Here is a 19,669-nt window from a genome sequence, read left to right as displayed (position 1 = left end):
CTTCTATGTCAAAAAGTTTTACAATGATGATTATTTTCAAACCCCATGTGTTAAGATATTTTTGTAAGCTAAGTGGGATGGTTACCTAATGGTTGAAGCATACCATGGGATTTTGAAAACTATTTCTTTGAGCCATTGGGCCATATCAGAGTAATTTAAATTTTGTGCCAAAACTGATCCATTGAAGGAGTGTGTGCCACATCCTAGATCTCTCCAAAAATCTCCATAGCTTCCCTCCTGAAGAGGAATATAAAAATCAAAGTTATCAAAAACATCATTCGATCAGAAAAGAGGAAGAAATGGCATGGAGATAACTATGGAAAAGAAATAATGTTATTTTTGTAAGCATTCTCATGTATCAACACAATCTTCCTTTGTATATTTACCTGATTCTAGATGTGTGAGACAACTTTTTCCTGAAGGAAAGTGCTCAAGATGATATTGGTGGTTCAGACTGGTTAGTGTAAGTGTTTTGAAGTGTTTGTCCTTTTATTATAGATAAAAATGCATGACATTGGTGAAATATAAGGATTCGAGTACATGAAGAGGCATTAGGGGCTCAAGAAACAAGTATTACAAATTTTGAAATCTGGATCAAAATTCTACAATCATCCCCATCCATTTCCCCCAATTTTCATTAATTTTGCATCACTTTTATCTTTACTTTCCCATTTTAAACACTTTTTCTCTCTAGACTCAACATTTTTCTCCCTTTAAACTATGCATTCTAACTCTATTTTCTACACTTAAAGTTTCATAAAATATACTTATTACATCCATTGGATGATTTTTTCTGTTCACAAAAGATTGAGTCACAAATTGACCTTAAATATGAGAGTTGAGATAAAAGACAGCGATGGGAAAAACCAAAAAATGGAGAGACAACGGGGAAAAAAATATAGTGGAAAGAGATGGCATCGATGGAAAAACGTACTCGCAGCTTAAGTGGCCACATCACATTGTGTTTTTTCCTCTGCATTTGTGAAGCTGATACTGTCAAAGAAAACCTCTGGTTGTGTTTTGTTGAAAGCAGGACTTCAGCAAAAGCAGATGATTTACTGTGTCGTCACCAATAAATGCATTAGAACCTAGTGAATCATCTGCTTCACAATAGAAACTTGATTAAATAATCTAAATGTTAACATAGTTTATTGATGAGGTTAGTGAATTGGTGTTATTGGACCATTAATGGAGGTTAATATAGTTAATTATTCAGTCAATAAATCATAAAGATAGAGGGTAAAATACACAATATTAATGGACACTTATGGATATACTTGAAGTTGTAATGGATTTTATGAAAAGTGCCTTAAATAAGTTTCAGTTAAGGAGCACCCACATTAGGTGTCATGCAACCCAAACCTTGGCACCTCCCATTTCTTCTTTCACTTACACTTCGCCCATTCCAATAGGTGGTCTTGGTTGTGAGAATATCAAGTAGACCTTCAAGAAGATTTATAGAAGAAGAAGATGATATCCAACAATGCCTCAATTATGAGGTCAAGCATGTGAACAGCTTAAAGACACTGATTCAATGATCAAGTCTAGAGGAAAAGGTTCCCCACAAGGTAACTTGATTATTCTTGCTTCAAAGAGCAATTTTTAATTGATCACCTATCTTCCGCTACATTGAAAATATTTTATGCAACTAAATCATAACATGAGAACCCAACAATAATTAGATATAATTATACCTATTTAATTAATGAAATATATTTATACATATATTTATATAATATTTATTATAATGTAAAATACATAAATTAGTTATGGCATCCTAGTTTATTAAATATATTGGTTATAGAGACTAACCAAGAATACTATCCCAAACCAAGTGGATTATTAAAAAAATTTGTTTTAGTTTTATTGAAATTCAGGATTTAGCTAAATAAAATATCAAAATTTAGATGCAAATGAGATATAAGGATAACACTAAGCAGTGATCTGGATGAGAATAGGAAGCCCAATATTGAAGGATGAAAAATTCCCATCTCAACCCTCTTAGAGACAATGTCAACATGAACCATTATTTATGGAACTGACACCATAAATTTGAGTAATGATGATGCTTTCCTATTGGAGGATACAATAAAACTTGATAAAGGTTGGTTTTAATGATTTAACATCTTCTTGAATAATTGGAATAACATCTAAGTGAGAATATTTTTCCTCTCCTATTTAAACTTCTTTCCCCTCTTTTTTGTATCACATTCTTCGTTCTATCCCAATATATTGTTGGCCACCTTTTTGAATCTATTTCCTTGTTCTTCTAGTTCCTAATGGTGTCATATTGGGAGATAAGTAGTAAAAATCCTTTAAACTTTAGAAGAAGAAATAACACAATCCTTATGTTATTTGGTGTGACCAGAAAATTTTGGGTGTTCATTTTACTTCTTCACATGTTCCTCTTGTCTTTCTAGAAGTCGCCATTTAAACAGATAATATAGATCAAGAAGATATCCTAACATAAACATTAATATTGTTTTAACTTGTATTCTAAATATTCATAGTCAAAAAATACCTCATAAAGACACCAAAATATCTGGTAGAATATCAAATATCTAGTATCACTCATATGATGAGTATGGTTGATCCCACAGCCAATTTTGTGGGGACATTAAAGACATATAACAGGTGTTCTTTAGGGAAAAGAGCACACTTAGCTGAAAAGTATGAACCCATGAATGATATTACGCCTAACCGTCAATCAGATTAATTCACGTCACTGTTGTGCATGTGGTCCATAGACTTGAGACATCAAAGACATCTTATGCATAGTTGTTCTACTCTCTCTATGACTTTTTTTAGGGATACACCATGCCCGTAATGTAGTCCAGTGTGAGGGCAATGTACGAGAGCCCTAGTGGCAAGCCTTTATGGTGGGCCCTCCCCTACAAAAAATAAGTTAATATCATTTGGGCTGATGGCCCACATATCAATTATTAAATGGATAAGAACAAATACTACACTTGATCTTCAAATTCCAAACAATCATAGCTCAAGTGCCTCAAATATGATTGTGTTCAAGATGGGATTCTATGATGTCAATATAAGATAATATATAGCTTAAGAAAGATGATAGGATCAATTCTTTGGCCAAGGCAATGGAATAGTAGAGAAGATAGCTTGAATGATTTTCCAACTCATGAATTCTGACTCACCTTATTGATAGGCTTTTACAGTCGACCATAACCTAAGTCATACAATGGATGAGGGACTATACGTACATGGTAACCAATGATAACAAGATTCCATGCGAGAGTTGCAGTCATTTTTATCTTCTAGAGCAAAATATATAGCTTCACACTCATGGACTAGAAACTTTACCTATCGATTAGGTTAATTTGATATGTGGTCGACTAATCTATATGGTGATAAAGATAACTAATCATGTTTAGGAGCAAAAGATATAGGTTAACCAATATAGATTATTGGGTCAATAGAGTCATGAACAAGCCTAATACATTGGCTTAGAGGCTCACACACAAGTAGTCTTTCGGATATTAAGACATATACTTAGAGTTTAGGAGTCCAAGAAAAATTCATTTAGTTTAAATATGAGAAGGCCTTAAATAAAATGTAATCATACTAGAATTCTTTACGTGCCTATGTTTCTCCTTCGGCTTCCCTCCGCTCCCGATGTTATCAAAATAACATAATGACGACGGCTGATTGAGAAGGTGAATCATCAAGATGGAGGATATTTGATATATATGTCATAGTGTGGATACATATAAATGATGGACACATGAGCAACTCAACATGTCTCACTTGAAGGACCAAGAAATCAGGGATATGATCCACGCATTGGTGAGATATTTATTGTTTCCAAAGTGTGTCGTGATTATGTTCGCTGTCTTCCTGAGAGAATCAACCACAGCCCTCGAACCCAACAAGTAACCCAATAAATGCTTATAAAGACATTTTAGTGCCTTCATTTTACATTTCAGTGTATAATCTCATTTTTTGACATTCTTAAAGGTATACTCCAGACTAAACTACTGCCTAATGTTTTTATAAAATATTTCTGGACCATAATTTGTTTATCAGTACATATTCTTTACTATCAATATCTACCAATGATATTGTCTCATATATTCCCCTAATTTCTAAAAGGCACCGCTTGAAAAATTCCTTACTTTCCTAGATCTTAATCCCTATGGATATTTATGTTTCTAACTCTATAGATTTTCTAGAGAAATAAATTATAATTAGTAAGAAACAAGTACCTTTTAATTAACTTGTTTGCTTGGTGGAGCCAATGTATTATAAATGGAGATATCTAAAAGTGAAGTTTAGTATAAGCTGTTAAAAAATGCAAATTTTTTAGATATTTTAAATATTTTTGTATGATTTATAACATTTCATCACTAAGAGTTAGTAATATATAGTGAAGATATTGGTAATGTCTGATATCAAAAAACTAGTTCCACCGCTTAAAAGACTACTAAAAATATGATAATCAAATTAAATGAACACTCTAATTTATTTTTTCTGTTGATATGTATTTTAAATAAACACTTTTCAATAAACTTAATCAAATCCTCAAACAAAAGAGAATACTTATTCTCTAATTTTCAATCAATTCATTCAAATTGTCTAATAAAATTTTCAACAAAATTATAATACTCTTTCTCTAATTGAAAATTATATTCAAATATAAATATTTATTTTCAAAGTTATACCACTTTAAATAAATGGAAAGCTCCTATAGAACTTTGTTTTACGCTTTTTTAAAGACTAGCATACATAAAAGAGATTGGACATGTTCACCTCTGAATTTTAAAGTCTATTCACTCGAAAGAAAAATATTTTGTCCAATAGAGCGGATAGGTCACATATGTGACAAAATTGATGGATTGGTTGTTTTTTCACGCTAGTCTTGGGACATTTTTTTAAAGAGGTAATTTTAAAATATTTAAATCATGGGATAAGTTTTTGGTATGATTTAAAAATATTATGAAGAGTATAAATATCAAGATAAGAAATGTCCATTACGTATTTATAAATTTGACGAGAAGGGAAGGAATTTTAGGAACTTTATCAGAAGTGATGCATATTACTTGTCTAATAACTTCTGTTTGAGACATGAATTTTAGTATGGAGTAAGGATAACTAGCCATAACTTTACATATATAAGTATAAAACAATTATCATCCTATGCATCAGTGCTTAATATATTTCCTCAAGAATACTTTCATCTATGGTTGTTTTGGGTTTATTTTCAATATATGTAAGAATAAATATCTTTAGTCATGTGATGGATGAAACTGGTTGAAATTTACTCTGAAAGGATGGCTATTATACGAACTCATTACATCGTAAATGTGTCTATTGATAGAAAAGATGTAGGTTTTCTTGTTATATGTGGACTTGATTATTATTCAATCAGAAATTACATCCTACCATTATTACAATAAATATCTCATATGTGTGATTGATTTTTGAAAGGGATTAATGATTTTATAAGTATTCATAATGAATCTAAGTACTTTGTGGATTTCTTATTCTTTGATAGGCATAATCAGAAACTGGTGGAGATTCAAGTTCCTATAAATGTGCTGCAGTCCCCAGGACACATTAGTTTCAAACCCATTACGCACATGCAAGACAGGAATCCACAATGTGGAGGCCGTGTTCGTTACAACACTTGAAAAGAGCAAACGGAGGAGATGAAAATTTCTTTGATGTTTATGTTATCAGAAGGCTTTAATATCCCAATATTTATGCCCATAAAAATGAATTCCAATATATGCACTACAATTGAAAAACAATTATAAGTAATTAGTACCACAATTTTCTACATTTTTATTCCTAATTGGGGTTACTTCTCTTAGCCAATAGCCAATATTCGGCCTCATTAACCTCATAATTAACTCAAAATATAAAATTTGTATCTGTGTACTTCAAAATTTTATCGACTAGATTTTAGCCCTTTATTTACTGTTATATCCTCCAATTGGTATTTCAACAATTAACCTATTTATCTTAATGAGCAATGTATAAAAGAACATATGGGGTGTCATCTACCAGTACAAAGAAAACAAGCAAAATGGAATTTTCAAATGATTAGATTTAGAGATTAAAAAATGTAAAACCGCAGCTGTATTTAATTTTTTGTCAGTTGATTTCACAACTTATTTATACATGAAAGAAACATCTCTAAATGAACAATATACCATATCATTGAACTGGGGGTTCATGGATTGGACAGCCCAGATCGGAAAACATGAGGGATTGCTCATTTGAACGGTCAAGATCGCGAGACGCGCGGCCACAGAGAGCGATGATGGCTTTGAAAACTTCGGCATTCCAAAAGAAACGATCCAGTTGAAGGGTCTTTGTTCGAGTTTTTGTTCAATTCCGAGCCGCTGCCTCTGGCGATTCGTGAAAAAGGTAAATTATTTTGGACAACCACACTTTGATCTCGTCATCAGGCGTAATTCTCTTATTTTCCGTTTAATGGGTCGATCTCTTTTCTCGCAGGCAAAGGCGAAGGGATCCCGCGAAGTTGATTTACAATGTGGGTAATTTTTTCTCACGCCCACCGGTCCTTATTGCCTTTTGATTTCGGGACAGTTTTATTTCATCATACATTTTCATAATCTGTAGTTGCTAATCCGGATAATTAAATTTTTTTTGTCGATCGAGCAATATTTGTTTGGAGAACTTCTGTTTATCTGTGATCGCTGGACATAGTCTACCCAGGGCAACGATTTTTGTTAGCGGTTTTCTGTATTCTTATTCAAGATATACCTGCATCTGCTTTAATATCTCCAACCATCAATCTATCTGTCATCTCTTTGTCAATCCATATATCAATCCATGTCTCTATCACCACCAGTCTGCCTTTTTACTTATCTATCTATCAATCTATCGACTTTTTACTCTCAATTCTCTATTTGTCTATTCATCATCTATCAATCTATATATTGATTTGTCCATAGATAAATCTATCTATCTATCTCTCCAAATGTTCATCATTGTACATTCTGATGCAAAATCGATTACAGTTGAAATCATTTGGGTGGGGGAAGGGGGAGAGCTCATCTTTTGAATCATGCTCGGTTCTTGTATCCTCGTACCTTCTGCGTACAGTATCTTAGTAATGGAGGTTGATCTGCAAGTTGAAGTTATGAAATTCACCTGAAAAATTAGTTCTTTTAGTATGCGATGGCGAAGACTTGAAAATTTGTCGAAATTGTCGTAGGAATCAAATTTTGGTGATTCATATTGTTATATTTAAATTTTCTATTCATTAATGTCCTATCTCGCTACTTTTCTGGCCATGACAGTTTCTTACATGTTTTTGGCCCGAATCTACTTTAGAACTTTTCTTTGAAAGGAACTTTTCTCGTGAATTTTTTGGCCCAAGTACATATTTTGTTTGATCGTTCAACTGTGCAAATGAACATCTTTAGTCATCCCTACTTTAAGAAAAGAGGTTCTTGTGCAAGTTATGTTTAATCACCGTAGATTGTAGGATTATTTTTCCATTGAAATGGTTCAGTGATTTTATATCTAACCTTCTCAATGAAGTATGGTAACATGCACGCCCTTCTTACGTTTTTATATCGTTCTTTACCCTCACTGGCTTTACATTATCTACAGGGCCGATGAGGAGCTTGTTGATCCAAAAAGATATTTTGAAGACCGTTGCAAACCAAAATGCGTCAAGTTCTGGGTTGATTATGGGGTAATGCATCGAGACTTAAGCATGATGATTTTTCTATGTATGAATTTATCCATGGTTGTATAAAAGCGTATATAAATGATATTTTTCTACTTATTATCGTGAATGATTAAACCTTAATCTTCTCATTTAATATTTGGTGATTTTGTAACTGTCAGAAGCCAAATCCTTGGAAATTGAACTGGAAGGATAATAGAATCAGGTTTCTATAAGAAATATGTAATTTATATCTTCGTTAATTTAAGTTTTTAGTATTTTAATTATTGGATAACGGCTATGCCACTTGACAGGGCACTGTATCTGGAAACTATATCATTTTTCATTAAAGTCATATTATCCGTGGAAATTCTTTACCCTGACTTGACACCCTTTTCATTTAGAAATGCATAGACCGTGTCAAGGGTGACGACTCAGGCCACAAGCATTGCACCGGACAGTACTTTGACTACTGGTCATGCGTTGATCTTTGTGTGAGCACCGTTTTATTGTTCTTGCGTGAAATTGATTCAGGTTCTTCTCGATTCATCTTTCTTAGTTGAGGTCAACCGTCTTTTCGAATTGCAGGTTGCCCCCAAGCTCTTTGAAAAGTTGAAGTAGCCTGATTTCTCCTTCCGTGGAGTTTTTTCGTTGAAACTGGTATTTGTCTGTCTTCTTCGGCTCCTTTTTCATGGGAATCAATAATGTACATCCAGGGAGGGAAATAACCTGGGTCACTTTCTCACAATGAGAACAATTTTCGCCCATTAGAACCACCTTCTAATTTTCTCTCAAAACTCTGGGTGGGCGATCTTTTAATTCGTTGTGTGAAGAGTTTTTTGAAGTTCAATCTAAAGAGTTTTTTTTTACTTCCTCGGTGTTTATAATCTAGACTTCTGTTGATTCATCAGTTTTGGGAGTATGTTTCATCCCAACCTGCTTGCAAAATGGATTGCATAAATCCAATGAAAGTGGAACCTTGTAAAAAACCCACGTTCATATTACTGGGGAAAACGTCAAACAAGTGGTACTATTATTGCGAATTCTTATCTGCCTAACCTTTTCAGTTTGTGAAGGAATATATTAGCTGTAGCATTAAATTTTGGAGCAAACTTCTTTTTCAAAAGAAATTTTGTTGGAGCGAATTTGGGCGAAGAAAATGGCAGTTAGCATTACCAACTGAATACATTACCAGAGTTCTGCAAAATTTGAGGCTAAGGTCCATAAACGTTTTGAAAAATATTAAAAGACTATTTTGTTTTTCTTCAATTCATAGTAAGTTGTTCAATGAAGTCAACCTTGACTTCATTAGATTCAAGAAGATTATTTCCATGAAATTTTGGGTTTCATTTGTTGATGCAAGATGAAGGATAGAACTAAGGGCAATGCAGTAGGGTGAAATTGGAATAAAATGGGTGAAATTGACGAGTCAAAAAGTCAGGTGTTTCTCATCAGGTTTGGGTTGGTCAATGGCCATGTCAGTTCCATAAAATCACAAAGAACGGAAGAAGTGGGTTAGATTAATGTGGTATGTTACATCTTCACCTTTCAATGTCATGATCCAGTTGGGTTGAAGATCGTATAAAGATGGGCGCCGATGTCAGATTAATGTGCCTCGTCTGTTTTTTAATTTTTGCAGAAAAAGCTTATCATATTAATTACATAGGGGAAAAGCAGGAAGGATGTAGCCTCTCTCCACCATCAAAATTTTAAATGGCTTTCGAACCACTTTTTTTTTTGCAATCCACCATTGGAAAATACCAGAAATGGACCCTGTTAAGGGAGAGGGCAAGTGTATGAAGGAGTTCAACTTGAAGAGTCATCAACTCGCCAAGACAAGTTCAAAGAGCTGACGTGGACCAATAGGGACTCTAATAAAGAGTAGCTAGTAATAACCGAATACATACCCCTTTACTCGTTAGAGAAATAGATGTAGGATTCAATATAAATTCAAACATAGTCGTAGGATTAAATCTAGTATAGGATAACACATAGATAGAATCACATAGATAGGTTCACATTTTCGCCAAGATCCAACCGCTATGATTTGTTATGAAGTAGTCGTTACTACGATCATACGACTCAACTATATACGTTATAACAATAACTTTATAAGTATTAATACAAACCAATGATAATGTAGCATCTTGCGGAATAACAGCGATATTTCTCGTCTTCTTGAGCATTCTTCTCTATCCCTCTTGTTCTTCCTTTCTCCAACTCTTTCTCCTCTCTCTCCATTCGTGCTCGTGCGTCAACAAAGTGATGACTTCACATGAAAATTCACGGCCTGCCATTGGAAATTTCGACCAATGAAAATAGAGTTATATATTTTTATATTATATTGGTTTTTCTCCTCATTCTCATAATCTCTCCATAAACAACCAAGCCGCATGAAACAACATCCAAGAGCGCTCATTCTCGCTTTTAATTGATGAATGATATCATTGTAGCTCCCTCTATCTAGCTCCATCACATTCCTCTGTAAATTACATAATTAAATAAGGGTCATTTCATATTGACCCACCCCTCCTATATATTAAGTTTAAGCAAGTTTGTTTCCACAATAAGGTAGTGTGATACACACATTGATATTTATATATATCCAATGGACAAAATGACATGTTTGCATTTTTCAACCTCTATTCTCGTATTGATGCCTACCTGTTTCAAGACATTGATGCTCTTACTCCCCTTAGAGACATCCAACTATGCCTTGGGAAAAAAATTTGTTGCCTCAAACGCCAGAACAGCCCAATGCCCACATTCTCTTCTTGCCAATGCATTGTAGAAACCATGAGAAATAGAAACAAATATCAATAAGAAAAGAGGTAGCAGAGAAAGAATAAGAGCATGTGAGTGAGAGAGAGGTAGAGCGGGAGCACACATGAGAGAGAGTGGAAAAGAGAGTGTTGAGGCTTGTACCTGCTGAACATAGAAGCATCTAGGAGTAGGTACATAGAAACATCTGGAAGTAGTGATTGTCCAACCGATATCCATCCAATCTCCGATATCGGACAACCGAAAAAAAACCGGGACAGCCTCTAATATCGGATATCGGACGATATCCATCCTTTAGGTCTGGACAGATATCGGTGGCAGATATCGGGGGGTAAGGACAAAACGGGTATTGGATACTGGATATCAGATTTTGATATCCAGATATCAGAACCGGTATCTGGATATCAATATCCGGTATCGACAGAAAAATAAGTTTTATCATCGCATTCAATGACTTATGTACATCAAGGTCGTATGCTTTTGATGTATTTTCAACCTCAGTTAATATATAGAGTGCAAGATTTTTTATTTTCTTCCATATGGGATAAGAGGATTCAAAGTGTAATGTAAAATCCAAATCCTGTTATCCCACATGGAAGAAATTACAAATTTTGCTCTGCATATATTAAATGAGACAGACTATACATTAAATGAATAAATAATATTTTAATCTATACTTGCTATATTTAAAGCCCCTTATATATGTTAATTATTTAAAATATTAACACATAGTCCAATAAGTAGAGCTGAAAATTTCTATTTTTTTCCATATGGGACAAAAGGATTCAGAGTTTGATGTTAAACTCCAAATCTTGTTATCCCATATGAAAAAAAATTGAAAAGATTCAGCTGTATATATTAAACGTGCCACTTAATCAATCAAAAAGCTCTCCAATTATCCTCTTGCCCACGTTGATCCATTCTAACCACTGAACAATTATGGGTTAATTATACTTTTAATCCACTCTAACTTGGATATCAATATCTGATATCCACGCCTAATATTTGATATCATCATCCTCCCCGAGAGACGGAGGCAGATGACGACATCGAGACGGATAACAATATCAAATATCGGTACTGTAGCAACCGATATTCAATATCGATATCCGATATCGATATCTGATATCCAGATATCGGAAATAACGGATACCAAAAATTTGATTTTTGGTATCCGGTACGGCATCCATCCTGATACCATAATCCGATACCGGTATCAAGACGGATGAACCCTATCTGGAAGTAGAAAGCTTTGGCAGTCCCCATTAAATGTGTATTTAATTTATCCCTTCTGAACAATGCTTATTTAAAGAGGTCTGCGAGAATCAAAACCCAATTATTTTATGTTGCATTCACCTTATGCAAGCGATCAAAATGATCTACATCAAAACTCAAGAGGATATTTATATGCAGCAAGATCACAAGAAACTGGCGAGGGAGATACAGGGAGCACTCTAGAAGATGCATGTTAAAGTAGAACATGTCAAGCAGACCTGTATATTATCTATGCGATGGGATTTTGAGGGAATACAAATTTCCAAAGCTAGTTCAGTCATGAACTTCTCCCAGAGGCTTTCTCAAACTCACTAACAAGATGTTGCACCTTCAACAGCCTATGAAAGATTGAGAGATGATTCCAAAGGTTCTCCAAGATACATAATCAACTTTCAACCTCATCATCTCATCCATGTAATTTTTTGTGACATGGATATGTTAAATTTTTATGAAGCTATATGATACATAAAGCTCCCTGAGGAAGGGAGAAAGCTCGTAAGTATATGAATGATTTACAAGCTCTTCTTTCTTGATCAACAGTGCATAAGGAGTGAGGTCAAAGCAATTGTGGACAGGGAAGAGGATGAGTAAATGACCTAAATTGTGATCACACATAATCATGATATGAATCAACCTTATTGACATACGGTATAATATCATTCAGGGATTCATCTATATAAGTTCAATGAACTCTTTCTGCTAAAGAAAACCCACTATCAATCCTTAACGTCTCCACGTTAATGGCTGCGGGATCAGACATACTCGTCATATGATGGAGATTAGATACTGTTATCTTATAGGGATATTTCAATATCCTTCTTGAGTATTCTTCAAATATGAATTTAGACTACATGTGGAAATACTGATGATTTCCATAATATGATAGCATCAGTAGTCACTAATCTGATCATTGATAAGCCTAAAAATGGTGTGATTTAATGCAAGTTTAATTGTGTTGTTGGGATTTAAGCTTATGCAATAAATTTATAAAATTCCCTTTTTTCAAAATATATAAAGTATATAATGAGAAAGGGGCCAATTCACAGGGAGGCAACTGTCCTTTAAATCTGAATTTATTTTATGTTTCTATGTGCTAGAAATTGTATGAACTAATGGAATGCCTCATAAATATAGAGATGATGCTAAATGAGATAAGGGGATCAAGCACTTTGAACCTTCACCTGAAGATTCAGATCACATGAATGAATGATGAGAATGATTGTTGAGTTTAGGGCTTGATCCTCTTGAAAGGATAAATACCTAAGTGAATAAATGAATGGAAAGAAATCCTACTCCTTTTCGATATTGATTCTCCCGTGAGGGAATCAAGATCTTGGAGGGAAACTGAATATAAGTGATAAACAAGATGTAGTTACTAATAGATTCAATTTAAATGAGATCCTAGAAATGGTAGATGACCTATCTAACTTTTTTTTTATTTTAGATTGCACTCTTGAACTAAGGTGATGATCTCCCCTCAATAACTACTCCTACTGCATGAATATTTCACCCATGCTTGGCATTTTTGCAACAAACAAGAAGAAGAACAAGAGGGGAGAATAACTCACCAGATTAACTCAATAACTACAGAAAAATTTGGTTCCAAAAGCTTGCTATGTCCTTCCTGGTCAACTAGGGTTGGGGCAAGTTCAAAGTAATTTTCCCCCTTCCTGGTATTATTTTACAAATCCCTCCAATAGTAATTTGGAACAAAGTCCAGAAAAGTTAGGAAACACCATGAGTAATTATAAATAAGTTAGGAAACACCATTAGTAATTATAAACACCATGAATCTAAATTCAAATAAATCTGTAAAAATTCCATAAAATATTTTTAAAAACATAAATTCACACTAAATGCAATTTTAATCAATTTAAAGCATGATAACATGAAAATATGGATTTAGATGCAGATGTTTATGATTATGCATGCCATTTCTACAATAGTTCGCATGTAGTCAATCATGCATGCATGGACTTAATTATAAGCATCACAGATGGATTAACTCAGTACAGTGTACTAAAGAATATTGAATGACATAAGGAATGTGTGAACAGCTTGATGGCCATCAGTTGTGCCAGTGTCCTTGTTGGATTCATGACATTTGGCATGTTGTCCACACAGCCCTACGCCAAAAAAATTTTTTTTTTACCTTCTTAATTCCTACATTTCATTAGAAATCCTTTAAATAACATAATTTCAAAACATCATATGCATTAAATCTTTATCTAAGGCCTTATAAATCTATGCCACCTGAAATAAATGATAAGGTAGAAAAGGTGTTAGACTACAATAATCACTTCTTTGACTTGAAAATTTAAAATAGCTTGACTTTTAAAATTCTCTTGTATTTTTACTATAGTCTTCTTCTTATCTTTGCCTTATTTTCCATAAAGTAAACTCCTGAAATAACTTAACTCAATCAATGTGTTTAATTTGAAATGGTTTGACCTTGAGAAATCTCAAACATGAATATATGATAAAATTAACCTTAAAAAAATCCAATTTAAGAGTTATAAATGAGCATTAATAGTAGAGAATATGATGTAAAAAATGTGCAAGATGCATGTTATTTGTAAGCAGGAAATGCGTGGGTTGATGCACTTGCTCACGACTGCCAGTTTAAGAGAATCAAATGGATCATAGATCTTTTGGACCTAGCCCAATCATTGCCAAAAGTCTCAGTTTTGGTTCAGAGCTGCGAAGTTAGGCAGTTTTCTAAAGTGGGGGTATCGATTGAATGGTTGAAACCTAAAGGCAGTAGATGCACGCAGTCAATAGTATATTAATAATGGAAGTAGGATTTTGTGTGGCAAGTTGAGGTTTTTATATAAACTTTAAAGGGAGATACATCAGTAGAAAGGAAAATTTTTATAAAATTTTGGAGGGATAAACTAGAGACTGGTTTTGAGTTTTAAAGAGATAAAATAGAAGATTCTAGCAAGATGAAGTTGTAGAAAGGGGCGGATAGAGAGAGAAAAGGAGGAAAATGAGAGGAAAATTGTAGGATGATGGAGAAAATTTTGGTCTAAGTTCCTAAATTCTGATGGTCATGTCTTTGAAACATTTGCTACAACCTCTAAAGGATCCTTTCAAGACCAAAACAAACAATGATTTTTTTAACCCAATAATTAACTTCAAGTCCCATAGAGTTCTCCAGCCCATAAAAATACTCCCAATAAATTCTTGTAAATGTATACGCACATGGAACTAGGAAATGATCTTCCATTATAAAACTATTTGACTTCCTAGAGCTCAAACTAGGTTAGTATAAAATTTCCATAATATGTAGAAATTGATAATCATATCAAGTTTTAGAATATTCAAACATTTCAGTTAATAACACGATAAGTTCCTTTATTAATTTAGATTAAGCATATTATCATGCTAGAAGTAGCATAATGTACTTGGGGGGAGTGAGGGGATAGTAATGGGACCCCCTTAATGTTTTCTCTTCAGCATGTGTCCCATATCCAATACCAAACCAAATTATATACAATATCTGTTACCTGTTTGGAAATCAGTAATGTAGTAGACATTAGGTGTTGGTATGGATATTTCGACTATTTTGATAAAGGCACATGTTTGTACAAGATTTCAGGTATCTGATATCGGATATTGTGTATTCAATATTCAGATATCCTCAAATAATTCAAGGGATTTTTTATGTTTTATTTCATGAGGGCATTAATCATGATAGTAATGATGACCCTGGAATTTGACCAAAATAAATCCTTATTTAATCCATCCAAAATATTAAGTGAAGAATTTTCATTTCGAGATAACTCCAAAAGATGATGAAAATCACACATTAACCTCATTAACATCCAAAAATGAACTCAAGACTGAATATTTGGGCGCTGTTTAGGTGCTAATATAGTGCCAACAATGGCATTTATCTTGTTCAGTTAGCAATGTCTTTTTGTCTCAATAGTTTTGTACTCTAGCCCCTAGATCCATTTAATAAGGATCCTCATGACATTGGGTGGAATTTCTGAATCAAGTGTGGGCAGTAAATTTAAACTTAAATGTGGTTGACTCAATGTGGTTTCATTTAGATCCATATCTCAACATTTTTCTAGTCCTCAAATTTTCATATGCAGATGAAAAAATCATCTTTGAAAGGTTCTGGAAATCATGGAATTTTTCTCGTTTATATTAATATTTCATCTACTTGGGATAGATCTAAATGAAACCACTGACGTTTTTAAAAGGTTAGTCTGATATCATCCCCAAAATTAATTAAACTCACAGAAGCTGTAAAGTAAAATCATAGTAATTCAACAGAGTAAACCATAATGTCAATGTTCATATTATAATTCTTTAAATCGTGTGATGCTTGTACTTTTAAATCCAAATACTTTATTCTGGATAATGTGCCTATATTCATATAAAAATTATGCCCTAGATAATGTATACTGGCATTTTATTTCTCTCAAATTTTAGATGGATAATTGGACAAGTATACAAGTACCTGGAGTAAGTAGCATGAAGCACATTGACATTTTGATTCAGCTTAATTATTAAATATTGTCGCATAAAAATTTTAGCAATTAGATATCATTACAAATCAAACCAATACAAGACATAGTGCTGCCATCGGCATTATGAAATATCATATCTATATCATTAAAGCCCTCTTTAGTCTCATATATTCAATGCTTCTAAGCTTTTGGGGCCTGAAATTACTGACATAGACAAATATCATATGAATTTTCATAAATTGTTACAATTTGATACATGTTGATTCATTTAAGATGAAAGTCTTCTGAAATTATTAATGCCATCATAAAAAATAGTTAATTAATTAATTATCTATAGTAAATAGTAAGTGAATTTTGTTAAAAATATTCTTAAAATATCTAAACTGATGTAACACGTAATCGCAAGGATCGGACGGCTCGTGTTACAACACAGATTAACAAACAATGAATGCAATGATTACGAAGTATGCAGATTTTCGCGAAAACCAATGAGAAAGACATGGAAATTTCTGAGTAGTATGACGATCAATTAAAGATTCGGGAGCAGCCCGTCACGGCCAGACTCCCAATTACCCGTTTGACTAACTAAACGACCAAAGAGGCCGCGGGAACACAATGTGTCCAAAAGTGTCACCAACCTCTACAGCTAATGTTCCTAATTTTTTATCCCATGAAAACCCTACCTCTCGACACAAGGTGGCTAATCCTAATGAATCATTGGTAAAATCCGGGCGGCAGAGCAAGTAGCAGAAGTCGGCATTATAACAAGTAATAATACTGCTAAAGAAGGGAATGATGGTACCTGATGGGTCGAGACCCAGAAGTCCATGGCGAGGGAGTCGTTTCCCAGAAGGTAGAAGGAGTTGTTGGCAGACGGCAAGCGTGGGTGTGGTCCCATGCGCGTGGAGTGCGCGGAGGGGAGGGCACATGGAGCGCACGTAGTGCGTGGAGCAGCATGCAGGGGCAGCGCGCACGCAGGCGTGGAGCGTGCGAAGCGCTCGCAGATCGATGGTCGGTGGCGACGGCGACAACGCAGCTGAAGGTGGATGGCAGAGGCGCTATGTGCGGGCGCATTGGCAGGCACACGGCAGAGCGGGATGCACGGGTGCTAGGGGCGCGTGGAAGGGCACGCGTGTGGCAGGGCAGACGAGCACGTGCAGGCATGTGCGTGGTGCGTGAGGCAAAGGTGCAGGGGTGTGTAGGCGCACGGGGCACAGGCACACAGGGCTCGGGCGTGCAGGGTGTGGGCACACGGGCACGGGCGCGCGCGGGCATGCTGGGGGCATGGGCATGCAGGGCACGGCCCCCAGGCACAGACGCGGGCCCGCAGGGTGCAAGCGCGTGCGCGCGGGGATGTGGGTGTACGAGGCACGGCACACGGAGAGCAGGCGCAGGGCGCGGGGGCGGGCAACGCCGGTGGTGTGGGGTGGCACTCGGGCGCTAGCGGCGCGACTCCAAGAATCCTTCAAGAACTACTCCAAGTAATGGTTCTTGGAGGATTCGCCCGCCCAAGAAAGGGGTTCTTGGCGGTGGAAGCAATCCAAGGGCTGTCGGTAGACAGCATAGAATGGTAGGGCAGGGATAGGCGCCCGGGGACTCAACTTGTGCAGGCCATTGGTCGAGGCAAGACGTCTTTCTTGAATTTGCTCCAAGAAGATGCGGCAACAACGACGATAAGGGGGAAGGTCGAGGACAGTGGTTCTTCCATGAAGTGATCTCCACATAGTGAATCTGGCAACGTGCTGACGATAACTCCCCACGATCTCTATCTAGAAAGCGGTAAATGATAACTTTCCCAAAGGGAAAGGGATGGAAACCAAAATCAGAGAAGACTTTTCAATTTTCAGAATAAACTCTCTCTAAGGCTTCCATTGGGCATACATACCTTTATATAGGGGAGGGAGGATGCCCAAGTGGGGCCGAAAATAGGGGAAAACTGTCTCGTGACGTGATTTCCCCTAAAATGTACATCAAACAACGTGAAAGAAAAAATAACAACAGACGAGCCCAAACACGGTGGCCCAATCCGAATTGTTCAGAAAAATAAAAATACAAGAAAAATAAATGCATAGCTCACAATCATTGACTATGCCGACAATGTGAATCCAGGATGCAACGTCGGCTCGAGCTGCGTGGTGTGGTTGTTGACGTCCCGTGTCCTGGTTGGTGCCATGGTCCCCCATCATAAACCTTAAATACTAAATTAACTTATATAAAAATATTAGACATAAAGCATGTCTATTCAAATAATATGAAAGTATAAATTTCTGAAATCGGTGATGTAGTCTCTAACATAAATTATGTACTTAATTGTCTATAATATGTGATTACACACTATAATGGATTAAGATAAGAATAATAATGATTTTATTATGAGTGAGATCATCAATATTGTAGAACCTGACAAGGCCTCCTTGTCATGATTATATATTGAGTCATATCACACTCCTCAGCCAAACCACAGATGGCTTGTATGCACTAACATGGTTTCATTGATAAAAACATTTATTTTTTAAAGAAAAAATGAACTGTCTTGCAAAATACAGTTCCAGCAGCTGATGAAAGGTTACATAAAAACACCGCCCAATGAGACTAAATCTTATGACTCTACAATCTAACGTGGTTTGTAGTTTGAGAACAAATCAAGTAAAACAACTAGCTGTCATTATGAACAAGATGAGTTCATGAGGCAGGATTAGAGGACGGCCTTCCATTTTGTCCTAGCCCATCATCAACCATCATCACAATCCATGGATGGATGACTGGATGAAGTCATTTCAGTCATTAGTCATCAGTCATCTGTCCAAGTTGATACATGGCTAATGACGGAAAATGACTTGCGGAAATGATGGAAAGACGACAAAGAGGGGAAAGGGATAGAGAATTGGGGCAGGAAGAGAGTGAGAGGAAGAGAACTGGTGATCAGGCAGATTAAAGAGGTGCAATTACCGATGGGTGCTTGATAGAAAGAGAGCTTGAGAGGGAGGGTATTCATTTCCGTTGACGAATGACTGAACGGGACTGATGACGGAACGATGACGACGACGGAACACAAAAAAACGGACCAGCATTAGTCATCCCTCCCCCATTCCTACCCGGGGATGAGGATAAAACAAGATAACATGATCTAATCAAGGGAATCATGAGCCACACGTGTTCCTTCCAAGGCCCAAGGTAACGGAAGGAATACTTACCCATCATGCAAATCCCTGGACGTGGACAAGGCAAGAACAGGTGACCGTAACAGCCTCACCCAACCTCATCTTGGGAAAATGCAAATAACGACACCTGTCCAAAGGTCCCATCGTTTCTTAATTTGATATTCTTATTTTTTTCTTTTGGCGGGAAATTATCGTAAGAGCCCATCCACGTAAACGTCATGGCGAAGACGAAGAAGACGACGAAGATAGATACTACGCCGCGGACCGAGGGAGAAGAGCGAGATGATCTGATCGTGTTC

At 35.8% G+C, this 19,669-nt stretch overlaps 1 protein-coding gene and 1 non-coding gene across 2 annotated transcripts; one reads left to right on the top strand and one right to left on the bottom strand.

Annotated features, from left to right (window-relative positions):
- Nucleotides 1-2,805: 2,805 nt before the first annotated feature.
- Nucleotides 2,806-2,995, bottom strand: LOC144706224 (U2 spliceosomal RNA). The gene has a single exon (XR_013582197.1). It is a non-coding gene; the product is annotated as a U2 spliceosomal RNA (small nuclear RNA).
- Nucleotides 2,996-6,273: 3,278 nt separating this feature from the next.
- On the top strand, nt 6,274-8,540 carry LOC144706104 (cytochrome b-c1 complex subunit 6-1, mitochondrial-like). The gene is made up of 5 exons (XM_078579001.1): nt 6,274-6,396; nt 6,487-6,523; nt 7,612-7,696; nt 8,074-8,163; nt 8,258-8,540. Coding segments are annotated over exons 2-5 (210 nt in total). The 5' UTR covers nt 6,274-6,396; nt 6,487-6,521; the 3' UTR covers nt 8,291-8,540.
- Nucleotides 8,541-19,669: the final 11,129 nt, after the last annotated feature.

Source organism: Wolffia australiana, chromosome 7 (assembly GCF_029677425.1).
Source record: "Wolffia australiana isolate 7733 chromosome 7, ASM2967742v1".
In the NCBI taxonomy this organism is placed as follows: Eukaryota; Viridiplantae; Streptophyta; class Magnoliopsida; order Alismatales; family Araceae; genus Wolffia; species Wolffia australiana.
Note: the sequence above shows the minus strand (reverse complement) of the source record. Positions and strands in the feature narration are given on the sequence as shown.

Coding starts and splice junctions, on each gene's coding strand:
- LOC144706104 (XM_078579001.1), top strand. Junction 7,697..8,073: donor AGTTCTGGGTTGATTATGGG/GTAATGCATCGA, acceptor CTTTTCATTTAG/AAATGCATAGACCGTGTCAA. Junction 8,164..8,257: donor GGTCATGCGTTGATCTTTGT/GTGAGCACCGTT, acceptor TTCGAATTGCAG/GTTGCCCCCAAGCTCTTTGA.